Source organism: Pectinophora gossypiella, chromosome 20, assembly GCF_024362695.1.
Source record: "Pectinophora gossypiella chromosome 20, ilPecGoss1.1, whole genome shotgun sequence".
In the NCBI taxonomy this organism is placed as follows: domain Eukaryota; kingdom Metazoa; phylum Arthropoda; class Insecta; order Lepidoptera; family Gelechiidae; genus Pectinophora; species Pectinophora gossypiella.
Genome location: NC_065423.1, coordinates 12,985,549 through 13,008,972, shown reverse-complemented (window position 1 = coordinate 13,008,972; position 23,424 = coordinate 12,985,549). Strand labels below are relative to the sequence as shown.

General features: G+C 37.4%; 1 protein-coding gene across 1 annotated transcript in view; it reads right to left on the bottom strand.

The window, feature by feature from the left end:
• Positions 1 to 3,289: 3,289 nt before the first annotated feature.
• The window catches only part of LOC126376208 (GAS2-like protein pickled eggs), a 140,606-nt gene continuing 120,471 nt past the window's right edge, over positions 3,290 to 23,424 (bottom strand). The window contains exons 4-5 of the mRNA XM_050023461.1: positions 20,861 to 21,530; positions 3,290 to 6,486 (exon numbers count right to left, since the gene is read on the bottom strand). Of these exons, the coding sequence (XP_049879418.1) occupies positions 5,579 to 6,486; positions 20,861 to 21,530 (1,578 nt within the window). The 3' untranslated portion in view covers positions 3,290 to 5,578. The remainder of the gene's footprint in view (positions 6,487 to 20,860; positions 21,531 to 23,424) is intronic.

Genomic DNA, 23,424 nt, shown 5'->3' with positions numbered 1-23,424 from the left:
CGCGCGTCACCTCGGCTGTAGTGGCGCTGGGGTGACGGACTTCTCAATACTTTTTTAGGATTTAATTCATTTAGTTCAACGACTGTTGGTTCTTGTTCTTGTAGTTGCATTTGGCTATGGAACCGCCGAGCATTCTTGATACATGCTGATTTGCAATAAAGTTCGTTTAGAATTACCACTGAAAATAGAATGAGATATTATTATCACTGTACCGAAACTCAATAATTTGAGATCTGTTCGTGTAGGTACATGTGTACGAGAAACATTTTGTTTTTTTTTTTTTTTTTTTTTTTTGACGTGAATTATTGTAGATTTGCCGCAGATGGCATTAACTACTTGGCCGGACAAATGGGGAGCGCTGAAGGCTCTCACCCGAAACATTTTGTGTAACCATCTTAAAGTCAAAGCCAATCGACGTAAATTGTGTGCCAGCGTAAGGCATAAGGAAGCCATTCTGGGAGAGATATCCAGAGTCATCTTTAGACAAAAAATATTTCTCTCTTTTCTTCTTTAGTAACTCGCACCACTGACTTAAGGAAGCTAGAGTACCTACATACATAGATACATAAACTCACGCCCGTAATCCCTAATGAGGTGGGCAGAGCCACAAGTAATCAAAGACAACTTGCAGCCACTGTTGATACGTATCGCAAGCTGGATTATGTTAAACCTTATGGTGATATGATAAGGGATCAGCCTATCGCCCACAACATTAGTCGACACAATCCCTGTGTCGGTTTTTACGACATGCCCGGGAAGACAAGCAGCTGAACGTGTTCTATGTTTTTTTTTATATGCTACCAGAACAGCATAGAAGCTAGAGTAATTCAGGCTTTGATGTATAATTAGGTATGTTACTCCAATTCCAGCATTTACTAGGTACCTATACCAGCGTGCTCTATATTAGGGTACATTGTTGCTCACCATCAGGTAAGATCGCGATCAAACGCGAAAAATAAAAGAAATTTAAGTTTACAAGAAAGTTAAATTATACAAACAAATTGTTATCAGGAGGATGTAGATTATGAACCCCAGCAGGAAAGCATCGTCCATCTTATGCGCACCTAAAAATAATAACAATAAAATAATAACAATAAAATAATAATAATAAAATAATAATAATAAAAATAAAGCCCGGGAATCCGTAGGCCCGAGATATGGAAACGACATAAAAATATAATTATGACGGCCTCCGTGGTCCAATGGTTGAGCGTTAGGCTCACGATCCGGATGTCCCAGGTTCGAATCCCGGTGGGGAAATATCACAAAAATTGCTTTATGATCCCTAGTTTGGTTAGGACATTACAGGCTGATCACCTGATTGTCCGAAAGTAAGATGATCCGTGCTTTGGAAGGCACGTTAAGCCGTTAGTCCCGGTTACTACTTACTGATGTAAGTAAGTAGTTGTGACATCAGTCATGTCAGGGGCCTTTGGCGGCTCAATAGTAAACTTGACACTATGGTTGATGAGGTTGGTAATCCACATCACAACCCACACGATGAGAAGATAAAAATATAAAATAATAATCATGAAAGGGCATAAACATTAGAGTATTTAAGACAGGAACTTGACTCTGGTAATTTTGAACCCTACTTATGGTCTTCTTAGTTCTCCAAATTATACAAAAGATCTGCTTCATATTGTATGGATAACGCCTGTACAATTTATTGCAGCAAAAATTAAGAACAGATGTTTTGTGAGATTGCGTGAGTTTTTTTATAAGTCTACAAATGGTCGAGTCAACTGTGTTAGTGAACTGCACTTAAGATAAATTAATAACTCATTTGTGCAAGTCTGATACCGGGTTTTGAATCGGCGCTCACCGTTTGTGAAACAAGCTGGTGTGCCACAGGATGACAGCTGATCTATGCATGTAGCCAAAACAGAAAATTGATCTTCTTCTTCTGAGTTGTAAGTGTCAAGGTAAGTAATTACTATTTAGCCGCTAAAGGTCCCTGACATGACTCATGTGACGACTACATACTAAGTTTATATTAGCCGGTATTGACTGCTTAATTTGCCATCCGAAGCGCGGATCGTGCTAGAGTACACCTCTTGTATACTGCCATGATTTGGCTCGGCAACACACCATCACTCTTTACAGGCAGACCGTCCTGCATTGAGCGACTGTCTTGCTCTGTATTTAGATGACGTATGCGTCCGAGACAAGGATAGCAATATCAATACCGTGCTGAAATAAATGTGATAGAAAAAACACATAATAACGGGTTCTTACCGCGTTTAAATCAGGAATATGAGACTCCGATACTTCGACACTGTTGCAAGTGCCATGATCACGGGATGACTGATGAGATTGGAGTGGAGTAGGTAGATCCATAATTTTCTACGGGCAGACATTTATCTGTCTACCCTCTTTCTTTGCCGCTTGATTATGTATGCTTGTTTTTGCTGCTTGTTCATGGCACTTGCAACAGTGTCGAAATATCGGGAGTCTCATATCCCTGATTTAAACGCGGTAAGAACCCGTTATTATGTGTTTAAATTATGATAATAACCGTGTTTTTGATATGGTAAGAACCCGTTATTATGTGTTTTAATTATGATAATAACCGCGTAAACCTAAAACAATGTGATAGAAAAATAGTAACAACTTACTTACGGAGCTATAGGCAGCCCCTTATTGCGCGGACAATGCCCCTGATGGCAAGATATGCGGCGAATATAATGAGCACGAAGAAGGCTGTCTCCCAGAAGTGTGCTACCAGCAGCCGCGGGGTCTTGCTCCCCATGCTAGATCGTCAGAGTCACCATCGTGGCTGTGGTGGCTAATGGACCAGGTGATGGCAAGCAAGGCGAGTTGACGGCTGAATGTTTGGTTTTCTTTCTTGACAGCTCTGACGGGAATCGACAGCTGACCATAAAGAACATGTCTATATGATCTCTACGGACTTTTTTGGCGGGAACAGAAACGGGTCGGTGGCTTTCTTTATTGAATAATCGAAATTATTGTGTGACAAGGTATTATGAATGAGTTTATGGTTAAAATTGTTTGAAAAAAATTAAGTCTACTATTAAGCCAGCTCATGTAACGACTACGTACATACATCAGTAAGTAGTAACCGGGACCAACGGCTTAACGTGCCTTCCGAAGCCGTCTTACTTTCGGACAATCAGGTACTGAGCCTGTAATGTCCTAACCAATCTAGGGATCACAAAGTGATTTTGGTGATATGTCCACATCAGGATTCGAACCCAGGACTTCCGGATCGTGAGCCCAACGCTCAATCACTGGACCACGGAGGCCGTTATAATTGAAACATCAAGAATGTTGTCTTATTGTTTATTCAGTGAAATATAACAATTTCTATGGCATAGTCACTGGTAACATTATGTCGAAGAAGAAACGAAACTTAACTAAGTAGCTAAGACTTAGCCTCTAAATTATACTTGCATTACACGTCAAAGCTTATCGGCTGTGTAGCGACGAAAAATTAAGTAATTACTTATGGACATTTTATGTTAACTTGTCAAGAAGTTGTAAGGAAACCTAGGGTGGTATTAATAAACGAATCTCAGCTGAGACTGCCCTCAAGTCTGTTTTTATATGAGAACTGTCATATTGACATGATCTTGAGGGTAGTCTCGAAGATGAGATTAGTTTATTAATACCACCCTTATATTGCAAAATCAGAAGACACCAGGTCAAATTGTAGATTTTCTTTATTATAATGTATGTAGCAATCATTAAGGTAGCAATTGGTTATCCACCTCACAACCCACACGATAGAATCTGGCAATCCACACGACAAAAAACTCCTTCTATAATATAGGTATACTCTAGAAGGGGCTTTGGTAGCTATGTTTGTAAATGTAAGTTAATTTTTAATTTAAATTAAATAAAATATAATCAACAAGAAAATGACCATAAATATTACCAAAAATTTACACCTTTCCACTAAGTAATTTATTTTAGTAATAACTAAGTTAGTACTAAGTGAAAAGACGACCGTGAGGGCAGAGCTTTATAACTTAAAATTATATTTTAGCTTAAAGTCATATCTTTATAATAACGCTACTTTTAAATAAAATTACATTTAATAAAAAATAATATTTGTAAAATTTTACTTTGGAATATTATAAAACATAAACTATTGACGTGAATTCTGTAAGTTAGTCTGTTCATAAGTTTCCATTTTAATTAATATTTCTTTATTCTACCTAGCAGATATGTATAATTATTTAAAAATAGCGTTAAGTAGTCAAAGATAGCAACTTAAAAATAGCCAAGGATATAAAATAGCATGCAACAGCGTAGAATGACAAAATTTCACTTCGAACACTAATTTAATAGACACATTAAATTATACATTATTATGAACGAAGCTTCATCTAAAGTCATAATATATTATAATCCGGACGGTATATGGCAATAAGATTTATACTTTTTAATTGTGAGTGAAAAAATATTTTTATTTTTACATCTCTTCCGTATACTATCATGAGGTAAGTCTTGGATGTATCAAGTTCCACTCGTTTGCCATATTACCTTTTTTTTACAGAAAACACTATTTTTTATTATAAGCTCTATACCTTTCACAACCCTCCAACAAATGAGATTACTGAAAAAAATAATTGCCAAAATCCCGGCGTAAATGGAATGATATTTCGTTAAATGCAATACCAAAATGCTTTTTTAATTAAGTAAGGCTTTTTTATACTTTTACATTTTTAGTAAGTAATTTCCGGGAGTATAAATCAAGACGAAAATAAAATAAGTAAGTTATAAAACTTAACTTTAAAATTGTCATTTCAGACGTAAGGTACTTAAAGTACTAAACATTATTATCTTGTTTCAATCATTTATTTTTAAATTCTGATCAAACAAAGATTAATGTTATAATAATATTTTAATCAAAATATAAAACTTAACCTAAGAAATAAACGTTCGTTTTTTTCGTAAAATTAAATTAACTAAAAGTTTAGTCAAAGTAAGATAACTTTCTTTTAGCACCATCTCTTAGTAGACCTTCTTCCTTCTTACATCTCTTCTCCTTCTTCATTTTATCTTCTTAAAACAACCCAAATCCCTATTCTTCTTCCGTCTCTTATAGTGTAGAATTTTAGTAGTGTTACTGTTAGTACAAATTTTCTATTCTACTATAGAAATTAGTACTACATTAGAATGCTAACACTATCATGAAAATTTTAAAATACTACTACTATTTTAAAAATCGCAATATTTTGTCATTTATCAAAGTTTAAAATTCGAAAGAGCTAAAATAACTACCGTCATAGATATGTGGTATACTATCTAATCGATAAATACATATTATTATAGGCATAATGTGGACTTGAATAATTCTGTCTTTTACAGCAACCTCTATATAATTTACTCCACTTATAACTACAACTATATCCATCAAAAAACGTCTTCCAAAACAGCCTGTATATTGCCAACTATACGGAACCTTACACTTTCATTTATAGTCTTTGTGACACCATCGGAAACCTTAACACACAACCAATAGACATTCTCCCTTATAGGTACTTCTTCAAGTTTACCACTTGCCCTGTCACTTGGGTGAATACTCGTCGCTATCTTGCGAACTTCCCTGTCATTGAAACTGTGACGTCGAAGTCGACCTCCTGCAGCCGATGGACACCGGAGCTGGTATTCTTGAAGCTCCGTTCCTGGGGTCTTTCCTCGGTGCAGCCAGTTGTCTTGTACTAGTAGACCTCTCCAACTTTCCATCAGACATCACCCAGGCAGACGTGAAATCCGCATAATCTGAGTCTTTAGAACTAGTCCTTGATAAGGAATCATCACCCTTAGAATAAGTTCTGATAATTTCCTTCATCTTTTCTAAGACAGTTGCGTCGTCCTTCGCGGCTTCTGCAGACCTGAGGATCTGTTCTAAAAGAGGACTTAAGGGTTTTTGGTTTTGGTTCGGTGGGGACCTTAAAGTTACGCTGCTAGCTCTCAAAGGCGAATTCCTTTTAAACGCATCATTCTGAGGTGTTCCTTTAGGTTTTGCTTTGGGAGATTTATTTGGGTTGTCGAAAGTATCAGCTCCAATTGTTGGTCTGGCTTTAGACTTGACTTGATTAGGAGCTGTACGTCCGCTCCAAGTATTTCTCGCCGTTGGGGGCAACTTGGGAGTTAATTTTGGTGACGTTTGGATTGGATTCGGAGTATGTTTAGGACTGGGTGTGTTACCACGACTTGGGGTTCTGTTTCTCACTGGGGAGTGAGGAATGCGGCTGGCTTGGCGGGATCTGATGGTTTTTGTTGAAGACTCGTTTAGTTCTCTTGCCGCCCTGAGACTCTTGCTTGGAGAGTCGTTGTTTTCAGTGCTAATGACGCGTTCTGGGCTGCCTCTGGTGGATTTTTCTTCGAGAGAAGTCTTCCTGCCACCGTAGAAGGTATCGGAGAAGTCAGTCTTGCGAAGGCCGGTGTTGAGACTCACGTAGTCATCACGCTCGGCTTTGTCCATATGACAGCCATCGTCTTGGTCGAGACGCTCTGGAATTGAGAGAGGAAACGAGTTAGATAATACGGACGTTATGGGCAGATATGTAAAAATTACATATTCTGAATTTAGGTTATCGTTTTTTAGGATTCTTGACAACCCTTACATGGCACAGAAATATTCTACAAGGTAATAATAATGTAACATTGATGATGTTCTTATTTCGAACGGTAAGTCATTATTTTAAAAATTAAAACACAATAACGGATAAACATAATGTATAAGTCATTATTTTGGTACAATAAAAACCAAAATCAGTAACGTACGTAAATTCACGTTTGGGCTAATTAGCGTTACATCTATCGCAAGATGAATTGAACACCCACGTTCGCGTCACCTAAGTTTTCTGTTATACCTATGTGATAGGTACTGTACCGTATTTCCGTATAATAGTCGAGCCGACTGTGTTAATAACTCATTTAAGTGATGCAAGTCCAGTACCGGGGTCGACTATATATATGATTCTGTGGCTCTAGTAGATATAACATTTATGTTTGTGTAGCTTATTAATACATTAAATTATCTAGTCAAATGACTTAAGACTAAATGACAGCAATAAAACCAAAATAGTCCCCCAGCATAATTTGCAACGGCCATTTTTAGCTCTTAATCGTCCAAACATTGCCTATGTTGATACTATGTCGTTCCTGGTTCAACACTGGTCTATCATTTATAGCCTTATCGGGATGTCTAGTGTTATAATCGTCAATTTCCTTTTCCGCCAAGTCGATGTTACTAACGTCTTTATGATCTTTTTGCAACATAAAAACGCCTATAAATTGCAAAGTCACACCCAATAAACTTTCCGTCGTTTAGTACAAGTTGTCGCTTAAAGACATAAATGTTTCATGTCTCAATATTGACTAGGTACATAAACAGGCTATAACAGTTTGCTCCGCAAGCGTGTGCCACTTCAGGTTTCACGTTTCACTATTTAGTGAGATCGTGGGAGGAGGATATTGAAGTATATTTTGCTGATTTACTGAGTCAAACCTACAAAAAGGCGCGTCAAAAATACTCCGTAACTGTCATTACGTGTAAGAATATGGATGAATTTAGAGAAAGTATAAAAGTGGACATGTCTGAATTTGCAATTAAGCTGAAAAGTCTGACAGTTGTCGCTTTGGAGCACTAGAAATCCTTTACTAGGTATACTAGTCACTACTACCTATTAAGCTAGGTACACTTGAACTGCTCAAATTAACAGTTTTTGTTGATTGAAGGAGCAGTAAATTAAAGTAACAAAATAATGTTACTAACAATATTAATTGCCGTTGATAATAATAACAAATAAGGATCTGAACATACACTAGCAGATACACAATCAAAATAATCCTTCAAACAAAACTACGCCATCAGAACAAAGTCAAATCAAAGATCTAAAAAGTAAACGGACTTGGGACGACCTATCCATACAAGTCATACAAGTCAATAGTTCTGAAGCCGTAAGAGGAGTCGAGGACCAGACCGCATTCCTCACCAATATGGCAGCAAAGATTGGACCAGTTATACAATATGGCGCCCACGCGTGGGCAAAAATGGTTCGTAATCATAGTCCAATTACTTTTAAGTTGATCACAGTGTTTTGAATGAAGATGATTATGGTTATGAATTGGGAATTGATTTAAAAGGAAACGCGGGTAGCATGTTGCCTTGGATAATAATAAGGGTACAGGTAGAGGTATCTCGCCTTTTGCATCATAATTAATATTGACGGGTAAATTGTCACGTACATAATTTAGAGTTTCAGAAGCCGATGTTAAAACAGTTCAGAGTTCAGATATTTATTAGCGTCAAAACGGCGTGAGCAATTGCTTAATGTTGAAATTGATAGATTTTTTTATTTATTTATTTATCTACCTATCCACCATTATTTATTGATACCTAAACTAAAAAATCTAGTTAATACCTTTCCATCTAAGTACTATTTTATAAAGAAAAAAAATGTACAAATACGTTTTTACAAATACCTACTTAGAAGCCACGTTTGCTACTATTTGAACATCTGTTTAACTGTGGACCGTGAACTTACCCACTTTAAACAAAAACTTCTCAGAAATAACAGTACTCAGGAACAAAACCCAGACTACAATAAACCTAGTACTTAAGAATTGAATGTATGCAAATAGAAGCTAAAACGCACGCACTTGTAACACAATGCGTTTGAGAGCAGACTGACTTGAAAAAAAATCCATTGATGTTGATGTCTGGACTTGGTATCTGAAAAATAGTAAGCACCTACTTGTTAAACTTCTAACGGTGCAAACTTTAAAAATAAATAAAATGCTTAAGTAGTAACTAAAGAATCAATTATTGCACTAAGCTGCATATTTTTGCAGATTTACATGCTCTATATGTTACTAAACTTATTTGTTTTTACCGAAAATCTACGAAATAGAACTAGATCATGACAATTAGAGCACTTTCAAAATGCTCAGCGGACGTAGAAAATGTAAAAGATACATGTTCAGACCGAAATAAATTAATTTATTGGAATAATTTTACGATAAAAAGTCCAAAAGTGTCTTGAGTTGTTTGTAACCCCAGTAGGGTTACGGGTATGAGAATTACTACGCATGTACCAGGTTGTCAGAACACGAGAGAGCATTTCAAAATATGACTCAACAGCCTGTCGTAGGACCAAATATAGGTTTGTGTAGAGGTGCATTTTTACACGACCCGTCTAAGATCAAGGCTGCTCCCAATATGGTCGAAGTACGTGGAAGTGGTGTGGAGATCGATTTGAACATGTCAAGGAATTTGTTTTGTGTAAACAATTTGGAAAGGTCACTGGTGAGTGTCATATCAATAGGCTAGTTTGAGCTTTGAATTAATTTTAATTCTATAAAGGATGCTGAAAAGCGGAAACACATCATAACTTAACCGTTCTACAAGTCATCTGTTATGGGCGTGATCAAAAACTTATTGTAATGAGTAATGACGAAGACTAAATACTTGCAGACATACAGATACGAAATATAAGTTCACTGAACATCAATAGAATGAAGAGAGAAACGTAGATGACGAGTTGAGCTAAATAAAACCGTTTAAAAAATAAAGGATTTCCTAAATTTCCCTGAGACGTTTGTGAAACGAATCCGGAATATTTTTTCTTAGAGATTTATACCTCTTCCAACCGAGTTAATTCCACATCGCGTCAATATTCAATGAACACGAAATTAACACTTTTTTACATCAGCACTTATGATTAGTCCAAAAAACACTTCATACAGCCCGCCTTATCAGGTTACCAAAGTTTGTGGTGACCCCAAAAACATTATGGGAACCACAAATTTAGGTCGATGACTTGGTTCAGCGTTTGCTATGGAAGACAATGGAGCCTTTTGGTCAGAATTGGCGAAGAATATTCGCGAACGGGTCGCTCCATAACTGTCTATCCTGACGTAGGTAGCTGTGGCTTTGTTTTTACTTTGGAGATTGGCTTCGTAATGCTTGACAATTGGATATGCTGAACCAAATCTAGAAAATACCTTTAGAATGTTGGAAAGGAGATCTATTGACATACAATATAAAATCTATAGTGAATGGCAGTTAAGGGATTTGTAAATGAAAACATGGTTACATTGCGGATGGGTACACATACGTACATGAGATTACGTCTTTTTCCCGTTGGGGTATGCAGAAATCATGGATTTCCACTTATTACGATGCTGACTTGTCATGTGACTGGGTGGCTGTTCAGTATCGTTTGCTAAAGCCTTTTGACAACATCGAACCTTGGCATATAAAATCGTTACCAAACTATGTCAGAAGTGACCTGATACGGTGCAAGCTTCCCTATAAAACGCCTGAATCACTAGATTCCAGTTTGTACAAGCTATAACAACACACATGTGTTCACAGTTGCATAATAATTGTAACATTGCTTGGCGATATTATAAACAAGCAGCTGGAATGTTGGTAGAGCAATAGCTTACCATATCAGGCCAGTATTTATAGGAACAACTATGACAGGACACGATGGAATGCCAAACGAAAACACAATGTTGATACTTGAAACTTGAGTAACTCTAGTACTAATAACTCTCAATTTTGATATGAGTATTACTGATTTTCGGGGTCTACTTCGTGTCCGATATCCATCCTGGGTCCGAAAATGATGGCGTAATGATTTTGACGCCTACCGAAAGCTTCACCGAACCTTCGCCGAAAGCCGTAAAGGGTAAAAAAGAATGAAAGGGGAGCCTTTGTTCAGTAGTGGGGCATATAGGCTAAACGATTGTCTGTTTCTGTCTTATGCAGGGTAAAGGAAAAATAATTTCAGACATGTTATATTATATAAATTGTGTCCTCTACCATATGCAAGATGAGTTAGTCCCTTAGCTTTGTCACCATGTGGTTCGTCATATCTATCTTAAGAGGCCAGTACCAACTGTGGCAGCACGTTATCCTCTAGGGAGTCTAGCCCTGCAAGTCTCAACCGAAAATATCTATCTATCTGTCCACGTACAACAGAAGATACACGAAGACACGACGCCGACGCGACGCGCCCTATTGGGTACACTGACGCGTTCACATCACATTTGGTACGGTTGCGTAAGAGTCGCATGTCAAACTTTTTGCAGTAGCATTATAATGCCTCTCTATACCTTCAACGACCTTGTCCCACTTAGTCTTTAGAATTGTTCAGACCCTCCTTTGTGTCTTTATCGCCATTAATATCTCATTCATGACTTTGTCAAACGCATGCGCTTGTTCTTAATTTAAGTCGGAAGTAGGCTTGTTGTGGGTTGGAGGAAATTATTCTGGTGGTCATGACAAGATGTTGTTGACATCATTAACGTATTTTGTACTGAGTTGGACATGCTTTTTGTTTTGAAATTAAGATGTTAAAAATGCTTGTCGTAGAATTTGACTAAGCGGTACGCTTGCAAATATTACGGTGAAGTCTTTAAACAGTGGACTACTACACATGTTATGAAATCTGCACTGCCTAGGAGTGGAATTCCCTGGCAAAGTTTGTTTTTTCCGAGCTGGTATAACTTGAAAACTTTCAAGACCAGAGTGAATAGGCATCTTCTCGGCGTGCGAGCTCCATCATCGTAGACCTCCTCTTTGCCTTCGGGCTAGTCTGTATCAGTAACCCTATCAACCATAAAACAAAAGTTGGTATCCGAAGCAAACAAGTAAGTTGCGTCAAAATAACACTTTATTAACAAAATGTCTTCTGCATACTAGTGCCTCGCATAACCCGAAAACAGACAATGAACATAAATCTACTCTGTATAATGACGACTTAGGAATTGAGAATCTACGTAGGTACATAATTATGAATATCTGGTACAATATTTCAATCAGACCAGAACACGAATACCAACATGTCCATTTGTCCACTACGATCCACATTACCATGAACTCAGTCACATAACAGAGCAATGTTAACCACGCGTTACAGTTTGATGCGCACAATCAGTACACTTGCAAAAACTGTGCGCAGGAGCGTATCAAGTAACGAACAATGTAAACATGCGCCATCCGGACAGCCGCCAATTTAACGGAACACCGATAGTGCGCGCGCCCAACAAAAACGTTCACCTGTGCGTAAGGGAAGAGGCGCGGGGTGTTTACAAGTCCCTGTCTTTCTTTCCATTTTCTTTTATTTTTTCCTTTCTCAGCTGCTTATTCTCCCGAGTATGTATTGGAAGGCTTGTCCTCTGTAACGTGATATCTTCTTCCATTTTGTGGGTTATATCAATGACCGACCTCATCAAACCTGGTGTCAGTGTTAATACTAACAGCCTCTGTGGTCCAGTGGTTGAGCTTAGGGCTCACGATCCGGAGGTCCCAGTTTCGAATCCTGGTGGGGACAAATCACAAAAAAACTCTTTGTGATCCCTAGTTTGTTTAGAAAATTACAGGCTGATCATCTGATTGTCCGAAAGTAAGACGATCCGTCCTTCGGAAGGCACGTTAAGCCGTTGGGTTACTATTTATTAATATAAGTACGTAATCGTTACACGAGTCATATCAGGGGCCTTTGGCGGCTCAATAGTAACCCTGACACCAGTGACCAGTAACCCTGACACACGATATAAGTGTTAATATGGAGCCGCTATAAGGACCTGGCGTTGCCCATGCAACAACCGGAAAATGGGCCGGGACCGTTTTGATAGTTCCCGTTGAAGCACGGATAATTTTAACACGGTTTTGAAAAAAATGTGATTATGTCTCCACCAGGATTCACTTACAGTTGTACTTCGTTCATACTTGTTGTGGCATTGACAAAACAAGTGGTTGCTCATATTAGGCCACTGACCGTACACATATTAACGAGATGTTATACTTCACTGACTCTCATACGGCGCACGAATGAACCGTGTCACGTACAAAACGTCGCGATTGACCCCACCTGACCTTTTACCTCAACCTTTAAGACAACCAAACAAACATCAGCTAAAGACTTTCTTTAATCATCATAATTAGCTTGATAATGATCTGCATCATTGTCGTGATGATGTAAAATTTTGTGTTGAAGGCTGTATGGTGCAGTGTCATAGTCACATTTTTTCTTTCGATATCTTATAGATGTTTAAATTTAGAACCTGGTAAGTACCTTCCTAGGGGTTTTAGGCAAATTGCAAATAATGATGTCAATCGACAGCGGCAGTGATAGCAATATATTATAGGATATACGTACATATGTAGCACAATTTAAATTTTTATCAATGTCACTGAGGTTTCATTGTCATAATAGATTGCAATTTGGCTAACCCTCAGGTTATCTAAATAAAATGCCATTCTAATTTTCAAACTGGCAGTTTCAGTAATGATTTCATTATTGTGGTAAAGGGGGCCGTTTTTAAAATTAGAAAAGGGCAATACCCACACATGTTTTAGCATCCATGGAAGTATGTGAACAACCTTAAACAGTACTTTAAGTAGGCCGAGTCAAATTCAAATCATATTAATGATGAAGGTTGATTTAAAAAAGAGATAGGTACGTTAGATAATCGCGAAGAAAGACATAGAAAAATAAACATATCAGCTTAGCGTACAAGTAGGTAATGCGATTTTACTGGATAATAATTTAGAAATGCCCCAAAAACAAAAATGAATATAAACTAGACCTAATAAAGACACAATCACTACAGCGGCTCGTCAATTAGACACGCATACAAATTATATACCTGGCAACACTATTGCTTCAGCCACCAATTGCAGAATGTCGAAAGCGACGGAAATGGCAGCAATATCCACTATGCTGGTAATCACAATGAACCATCTAACCAAGGTCAAAGATTAGACAAAATAGTATTTAGACCCAAGCAGGATTGCCTTGGGCAATTTATTGTTGTTACTGACAATAGTTCATTTTGTTTATTACCTATCTTGTATCTGGATTTATAGTAGAAGTTTATGAACAACGCGGCGCCGTCTTAGACCTAATTTAAATTAAATTCATATTTTTTGGGGTTATGTATACGTTTTTACAATAAAACATCAGATAATATTTTAAAATTGTCAGTGAATAACTTAAAGCTTGAGGAGCTCGGTGGCGCAGCGGTTAACGCGCTCGGTCTGCGATTGTTGAAGTTAAGCAACTTTCGCAAAGGCCGGTCATAGGATGGGTGACCACAAAAAAAGTTTTCATCTCGAGCTCCTCCGTGCTTCGGAAGGCACGCTAAGCCATTGGTCCCGGCTGCATTAGCAGTCGTTAATAACCATCAATCCGCACTGGGCCCGCGTGATGGTTTAAGGCCCGATCTTCCTATCCATCCATAGAGAAGGCCCGTGCCCCAGCAGCGGGGACGTTAATGGGCTGGTGATGATGAACTTAAAGCTCATGTGAAGCTAACTTTATGTAAAAAAGCTTATTATAAGATTAATGACTACCTAAATGATAAAAACCTCTAGTTATTAAATAACTTGTAATGTATACCCTCATTGGTTTTTAAAAGATGTGTTGCTGTTGCAGTTTCTTGTCATTTCTTCTCCTCAGCCATCTTGAGAAATGACGCACTTAAATTCAAAAATGTTACATTGACCTTCAACAAGTTTATCCATGATAATTATGAGATTAAACGAACTTACCTGTAAGTGAAGTTCTATCTCAATTATACGAAGCTCCTTGTTCGAGAGGTTTTAAACAGAGTAGTCTACGTCTTATGCTCCAGCATCGTCACAATTTTCAAAGCTCATATCCAAAGCTAAAAAAAAAAAGTTAGTTTCCCGCTTCCTGAACGCAGCTGTCAACTAATGTCATTCTGTTTAAAGCATGTTTCATGGACAACTCCATCACCTGTGGAAGCTTTAGGGCGGGATATTAAAATTGAAGGGAGGGAGTCCTCTCGAACAAGGAGCTTCGTATAATTGAGATAGAACTTCACTTACAGGTAAGTTCGTTTAATCTCATAATTATACTCGCTCCTTGTTCGAGAGGTTTTAAACAGTGTAGATGTTCAAAGTTTAGTTGGGAATGAAACATTTAAATTGAAACGAGTACCAATAATATGATTATTCATTAGTGAATAAAGTACATTGTTATCACGAAAGCTAATTAAGCTGCCCATGACTTTAATCCCAATAAAGGCAGTGAGAGGCACAGCCGTCGCCTGATAAACTCAGCGCGGCGTTCCACCAAACGTTTTGATATTATCATGTAAAAAACAATAAGAATAATAACTGTTCGCTAAACAAGTTTCACCAGTTCTCAAGAATGGAATCGATATTATGTATGTTATATAATATATGGTTATACTATACTGTACTAGAATAGATACATAGTTCTAAATAATTAAGTTGAAGTTGAGCAAGTACATTAAATACCTATTTCACATTACTATCAATTTCACAACAAAAGAACTACACAAGAACAAATTTCTGAATGAGCTCAACATCAAGATTGGCTATAAGAGCCTCACAGGGACCTCACCATAGAGCACATTTCCGAAGCTCTTGAACAACAACGATAGTTATAGTCGAAAGGACTGTGAGACTTCATCATATAGTATAACACTCATTTTTCATTGGCATACCAAGGGCTACAATAATTATCAAAGTTACACATTATTTGTTTACATACATAAAAGAAATTTATTTTATTCTTATTCTTATTCTTAAAAGAAGAAATACATAAAGAAGAACGGGTAATGACGAGGGCACCCAGACACAAGATTGATTGTAACATCCTGTGCTAAGTTGGCAATTGTTGTCGACATTGAGTAGTTAAATGAATCCTAAGACAACATGTCAAATTGATTAGAGAAAATACAAATATAAGTACAAGTAAGAATTTTGATACATTTATTCAAATGACCTTTTTCATTAAAATATTCAGAACCACTGAACTAAACTTTCCTCTTTATTATAAGTTATTGTTAAATGAGGCTGAAAGTATAAAGAGGGGAAGTGCATTTACATTATGTACTTGTGTGATAATTATCTTCGTAATAATTAAGATTTTGTTTTTATTAAAATAGATTACCTGAGCCCAAGTAATTGTGTATTACCTAATATCGACCATATGGGCTTGGTAATAATATTTAGTATATTTTTTTTATGTGGTAATAATAAATATAACTTGTTGTGGATTTTTTTCCTATTCCTCTATGCAACCTTTCACCCACCAATCAGATGATAGAACAACGTACACACAACACATTAACACACGTAACATTGTTTACGCAGCTATCTCTTTAGTGTAATAATTATTGAATTTGTTTTTAGGACAGTAATAGTGACGTCCTATTATTTACTGGAAAAAATAAATAAATGAATAAAACATATTTTACCCTTAGGTGTGCAGTTACATATAAGGATAACATTAATTTATTAATTATCGGTCGTGTAGGTATATTATCATCGTTCGTAAAAATCATCCTTTCCTTTAACCTAACTTAACATGATCCTGTTGTTTGCACAGGGATTCACTTCTCGTACCCATCCTGAAGATTTAATATGTCAGGTTATTTAGTGAAGGGACCTGCCTGATTTACGTTACAACACTAACCGAAAAATAAGATAAACATATATTTATCATGAAAATATTATTGTTACTTCTCCACTGCAGTTTGGTTCCGATTGATTAAGTGGAGAGACATTATTGTTGTAATTTTTATATTAATTGTAAACTGTGTTTTGGGCTGATCAGCAACAACATAATAAATCTACAACAACATAATTTACAGAAAACGCTAATGGTGATGTAAGTTATATGTTACTAATGAACTATTTTTCCTTCCTTTTCACCTATGAGTTAATAATAAAAAGGGCAACTATTCTATCTAACCGAACTAGGTATCGATATTTTACAATTTCGAATGTAATACTTGAAGGAAATTTTCATTGAAGTTATAATATTATCAGGTAGGTACCCCAATTTATACTGAGATTAGTATTGTTATTCCTGATTAACAAAGACAGGATTTGAATCCCATGTCTTAATGATAATGCTAAAACTTTTAGTGATAGACATTCGGAATTAATTTTACCAGAATTTTGAAAAATATATTTGCTTGTGCAAATTTTCCCATTATAACTTTATAGGGAATTCTTCCTCCTCATGAGGTACTATTCTTAAACGGCCTTGCTGCCTGGGCCACTGTTGATACTAATGGCTGTGAGACTGCTAATACATCTGGTTGTAGCTCTGCTACTACTGCTGGCTGTAGGGCTGCTGGTACTGCTGGTTATAGCACTGCTGATCATGACTGGTTGCATCACTGCTTTTATTGCTGGCTGTGGGGCGGCCTGCTGATACTGTTCCTTGTGGGCTTTCTGTTCATGCTGTTGGCTGTGGGGTTGCCTGCTGATACTGTTGTCTCTGTTCCACAGATCCTGTTGCTATCTCGTTTACTCACTCTTCGGGCAATGTTATTCATTATTATTTATGTGCTATTTGAATTTTATGATGTTGGTTGAAAGAATTTAATAGCAGTATTCTCTAACCATGTCTTGTGTACAGTTATCTCTTTTGAAAGTAATCTCTGACATTACATACTTTGATTTCTAGCACAGTTGAGGTTGATTAATAGAACAGAGGCTTTTAGGTTTTGAATTGTCGGTTATTTCTTCAGAATTTGTACTCTCATTATTTTATAATAATCAATTTGACATAATAGTCTATTGTTTCTCAGCATTAGTCTAATCTTGAGTTTCAACATGGGTAGGTAAGCCCCGACAATTCAATGGTTTATCTTCGATTCCTCAAGTGACAAACCAAACATGGAAATAAAAGTATAAAGAATAGTTGGTCTATGTTCTAGCTATCTACTAGCGTTTAGCAAAAGGCGATACTTGTAGTGGTAGCTTTATTTTATTTGAGTTGATACCATCAAGTCCATTGTCTATCCTCTAAGTGATAGCTCTAGGTATGGAAATGAGAAATAGGTATATAGCGCTTGCTAATGCCGACCATAATCGTGGTAGCTCTTATATTAATAGGGTTCATACCATAAAGTCCATTGTCTATCCTCTAAGTGATAGCTCTAAGTATGGAAATGAGAAATAGGTATATAGCGCTTGCCAATGCCGACCATAATCGTGGTAGCTCTTATGTTAATATGGTTCATACCATCAAGTCCATTGTCTATCCTCTAAGTGATAGCTCTAAGTATGGAGATGAGAAATAGGTATGTTAGCGCTTGTCAATGGCGACTTTCTTAGTGGTAGCTCTTACATTCATTGTGTTGATACCTTCAAGTCCATTGTCTATCCTCTAAGTGATAGCTCTAGGCATGGAAATGATAAATAGGTATATTAGCGCTTGGCAATGGCGACCTTCCTGGTGGTAGATCTTTTGTTAATTAGGTTGATACCATCAAGTCCATTGTCTATCCTCTAAGTGATAGCTCTAAGTATGGAAATGAGAAATAGGTATGTTAGCGCTTGTCAGTGGCGACCTTCCTAGTGGTAGCTCTTATGTTCATTGCATTGATACCTTCAAGTCTATTGTCTATCCTCTAAGTGAAAGCTCTAGGTATGGAAATGAGAAATAGATATGTTAGCGCTTGTCAATGGCGACTTTCTTAGTGGTAGCTCTTACATTCATTGCATTGATACCTTCAAGTCTATTGTCTATCCTCTAAGTGATAGCTCTAGGTATGGAAATGACAAATAGGTATATTATCGCTTATCAATGGCGACCTTCCTAATGGTAGCTCTTATGTGCATTGTGCCTTTAAGTCCATTGTCTATCCTCTAAGTGATAGCTCTAGGTATGGAAATGTAAAATAGGTATATTAGCGCTTAGCAATGGTCTTAGTGGTTGATTTTTATGTTAATAGGGTTGATACATCAAGTCCATTGTCTATCCTCTATTGTGATAGCTCTAAAGGGAAACAAATAGTCTGTCTATTCTCTAGTCAGACAGTTCACTACTAGTGCTTAACTAGGTGACTCTCCAAGTGGTGTTCTCTTGTTGGTTAGGTTGGTACCAATAATCATCACCCATACGTTGGAAGCTTGAATTATAATAAGATTAGAGTAATTTGGAAGAAATTGCTTACTATAATAAGGCTATCTTTTGCCTGTACTCTCTTAACACTCTTTCTGTTTTTATTGTTAGGGTATATTATCATCATCTTATATTGTAAGTATCATTCGGAGAAGATAACATTATTAACACCACTTAACAGAGACTGTGAGAAGGGATTATGTACTGTTATAATATATATAATATCATTTTTAAGTATGGTTATCTTGTAGTAAACCAATTATAATCCTCTAAATGTTTTAAGTGTTATCTTGAATAAGTTATGTATCTTGTCTACCAATGGTGTAGATGACCTCTGTGATATTGAGTACTACTGTGTCATAGGTACTTCTTGATGAACAGGGTAAACATGAAGTGCTTCTGTCATCTAATTATCTGAACTTGTCAAATTATTTCCGAGTTAATTATTTACTTTTCTATGCCATTCTGCGGTTATATTTCACTGGTTCTCTTTGTTTTATAATAAAACTGCTCATTTCATTCGCTGATAGTAAGTTATCAACCGCAACATAAGCCAAGAACACAATTACAATAAGAAACAAAAATTTTGTTTTTTTTTGACAGATGAAAATAAAAACGCGGCAATCAGGGACTGAAGACAAGGCTTAGGCCTATTTTGATCGTGATTTTCGAATATTAAATTACTAAAGTCAAGACTGTATAGTCCTGAGATCTTTGCCTGCCTTATATAAGGCGAATTTAAACAACATCAACATCGGAATAAAGTATAACTTTTAAATCACTGTTATAACACGAACACGATACAATTTTAATATTATTATTATTTCTGTTAATAAAACTAGTTACTTTTATTAGTAATAAGTACCAACTTAAGTTACTTCTTCGAATGTTAGGATTATAAAATTATAACCTCAAAAAAAAGTAATTTGTTTTCGACAATAAAAGGAATTAAATTGAATTGATCATAATTATATCTTCTCCTGTTTTAGTAGATGGATAATGTTAAGACTTACCAGTATAATCCACGTTTTGTTTTATCAAAAAGAACTTACGCTCGTCGTCATCCACATTTTTTCTTTGGTACTGTTTCTAGCTTTTTTAGAGAAAAAAGCACTTGATTATGTAAGTAACAGATTTTTCGCACTATATCAATCATGTTTTTGTATTAAATATTGGTTTTCAATTAGTTTATTTACGGAGGCGAAGTGACGCGCCGGTGCACAAAAACCGTAATGACATTAGTTGACAGCTGCGTTCAGGAAGCGGGAAACTAACTTTTTTTTTTTAGCTTTGGATATGAGCTTTGAAAATTGTGACGATGCTGGAGCATAAGACGTAGACTACTCTGTTTAAAACCTCTCGAACAAGGAGCGAGTATAATTACGTTGAATAAATAATTCTGATTTCTGATTTATTGATTATTGCATAAAAAGAAAATAAGAGGAATCCAATTATTTTCAATGTTTTACGTTTATACTATTTGGGTAATGAAGAAACCTAGATAGAAAAAATGATTTTCGTCACCTCATATCGTGATCTTAGTTAATGAACTAAGGGATCAGAAGTATAATAATTATGTAACCTATCCATCTTTCACTGTAAGTACTGTGCATCATAATTTACCTATCGATTGAAATGCCAAATGAAAATCAACATATTTCCACTTTAGATACCTACCTAGATCAAAGAATTTCACACTCGCAGATGATTATAACTAACTACCTTGAAGATATTTGGAGCACATCGTTCACTTATCAAGAGATGCGCTCATACTCAGACTAATTCGAGGAAGCTTTGATGTCGTTACGGCGAAGTAAATACATACATCCTTATCTCTTCGATACGGTTCATTGAATATCCAAAAGATGAGAGACTCAAAGGAATGGTTCCCAAAATTGTTATATTACTGGTGGTGGTGAAATAATATTGAAAGCTTTGGAAGTTGAACTTACCATTATATTCAGCGTCTTCAATAGAGTTCTGGCTGTGTAGTGAGTATCTATTGGTCGTTTTGGTCGACGGCGACCCTTGCGTTGACCCCGCTACCACACCCAGACTCCTATACCCTTCATCAGACACTTCGGAACCATTATCTGAAGCACTTTCTGCTTGAGGCGCCGGGGAAACAGGCCTGGGGCTTTTATTCCTTATACCATGAGGAGTGGGCACAAGGTGATTGGACACAACAACTTTGGCCCTCCTGTCCGGGGATGAAGATTTCCTTCCCGGACTATTTGCTCTTGGCACCAAATGTCTTCGGCTTGGGGAAGACGCTCTGTCTAATTCTCCCAAATAGGGCAAACTTGTGGGTTCATTAAGTCTGTTGTTTGATTGGTAATGGTGGGGTCTAGAATCTTCGTTATATAGTTTGCTGGTGTGGTATGGGAGAGATGTGGGTTCGTAGTCTTTCTTGTAGGGGAGCGAGGTGGGGCCTGAAGGGGTAGGGTCTGGGCGTTCGTAGGTCACAGTGGCGCCGGCAAGGTCGTGCTTGGGACGGGCCAGGCGGGCGGACAGAGAGGTCCTGTGCTGGGCCCGGCAGCGGCAGGGGTCGTGCTTGTCCAGATAGTGGGCCAACGTATCCCAACCGCCGCCAACACGCACCATCACGTGCGACCGGAGGATCTGTAACAAAAGAATTAGCGATTTTAGATTTTCTCGATTTTTGTAAGAATAAGACTGCTTTTATAAATGATTGTAGGTTATATTGTTAAACTAATATAAGCTATTTAGCCTGAATATGTATTTCTCTGGCAGAGTGGGTGTATATGCCACTGCCTACACCTTCGGAGATACAGACGTGATGCTACGTTAAATTGTTGTGTGTCTCACAAATATAACTAAACAGAAAGCTACTCCTCATCTGAAGAGATAACTACGTAGTTATGTTTTAGGTTACTTCAATAAAAGTGACGAAAGTGGTGTGTGAGGTCATCGTAGTAAGTGGAATATATTTATTTAATGGATCACTTGCAGCTATGCACATTATAACATTTAGTTAGGACATAATTAAACAAACTAAAACAGTACTAATGTGTAAGTCAATTACAAGTGAACACGACATTTTTATAATGAAAAACAACATCTAGTCTGTTGAGACTAACTTCTCTGCAGCTAAAATCTCTATAAATAACAGTAATTTATCATATTATTGCACAAGTTGGTACAAACACAATAAACTGTACTCATCATCAGCCCATTAACGTCCCCACTGCTGCGGCACAGGCCTTCCCTATGGATGGGTAGGGAGATCGGGCCTTAAACCATCACGCGGGCGCAGTGCGGATTGATGGTTATTAACGACTGCTAATGCAGCCGGGACCAACGGCTTAACGTGCCTTCCGAAGCACGGAGGAGCTCGAGATGAAAACTTTTTTTTTTTGTGGTCACCCATCCAATGACCGGCCTTTGCGAAAGTTGCTTTACTTCAACAATCGCAGAACGAGCGCGTTAACCGCTGCGCCGCCACCGAGCTCCTAAACTGTACTAATATAACAAAATTTTAATGGACTTGGTGGTGTCTTATTAGGTTGCTCTTGAGAGCTCGCTGTGAATCGAAAAATCTATCCTCTTGAAGAGATTTCGCGTTCAAATCGTGGAATTCCGTGGTCTCTGCGTAGCCTACCCCAACGGGAAAATAGGCGTGATCTTATGTTTACGTGTATATTCATCAATATAATTATTTTACTAAATGCTATATTCAAGTTTTATGGCCACAATGAAACGTAATAAAATCCAATATTGGAGAAAACAAGTCTTAGACAGTTTTAATTAACCCATAGAAGGTCCAACGTGTGAAGTCTGCGGCCTTGTACCTTATTTCCTCGTCAAGTTGACCATATAAGGGTCCTGTTTTCGCTTCCACTTCAATACACCTATCATCAAAGGCCAGATCAGCTCAATCTAATTCACATATAGACGCCGATGAATCATTCACGGTTTGATTCCTTGTTTGGTCAAATCGAATGTTTGTATCACCGCGTGAGCGACCTTAAGTCTTGGCCGATATGACTTGACCCTTAGATTTGATAAAAAATGATGGATAGGTAGGGTTAGGTAGGTCAGTGTATTGTTGTGGGCTGTAAAGTTTGCAATGAAGAAACAGACACGAAAACATTCATGATTCCTATCAGGGTGGACAGAGATACGAATCACCAAAAGACTTAAAGCCATATTAGAAACTGAAGTCTTAAGATTGAGGTGGAATACCAATCTCATCAACGTTGGTGTCAGGGTTATTACTGAGCCGCCAAAGGCCCCTGACATGGCTCTGTAACGATAACATACTTACAACAGAAAGTAGTAACCGGGATCAACGGCTTAACGTGCTTTCCGAATCACGGATCATCTTGCTTTCGGACAATCAGGTGATCAGCCTGTAATATCCTAACCAAACGAGGGAGCGCAAAGTGATTTTTGTGATATGTCCCCACCGGGATTCGAACTCGGGGCCTCCGGATCGTGAGCCCAACGCTCAACCACTGGACCACGGAGGCCGTAAGTGACAAGTCCACCATGT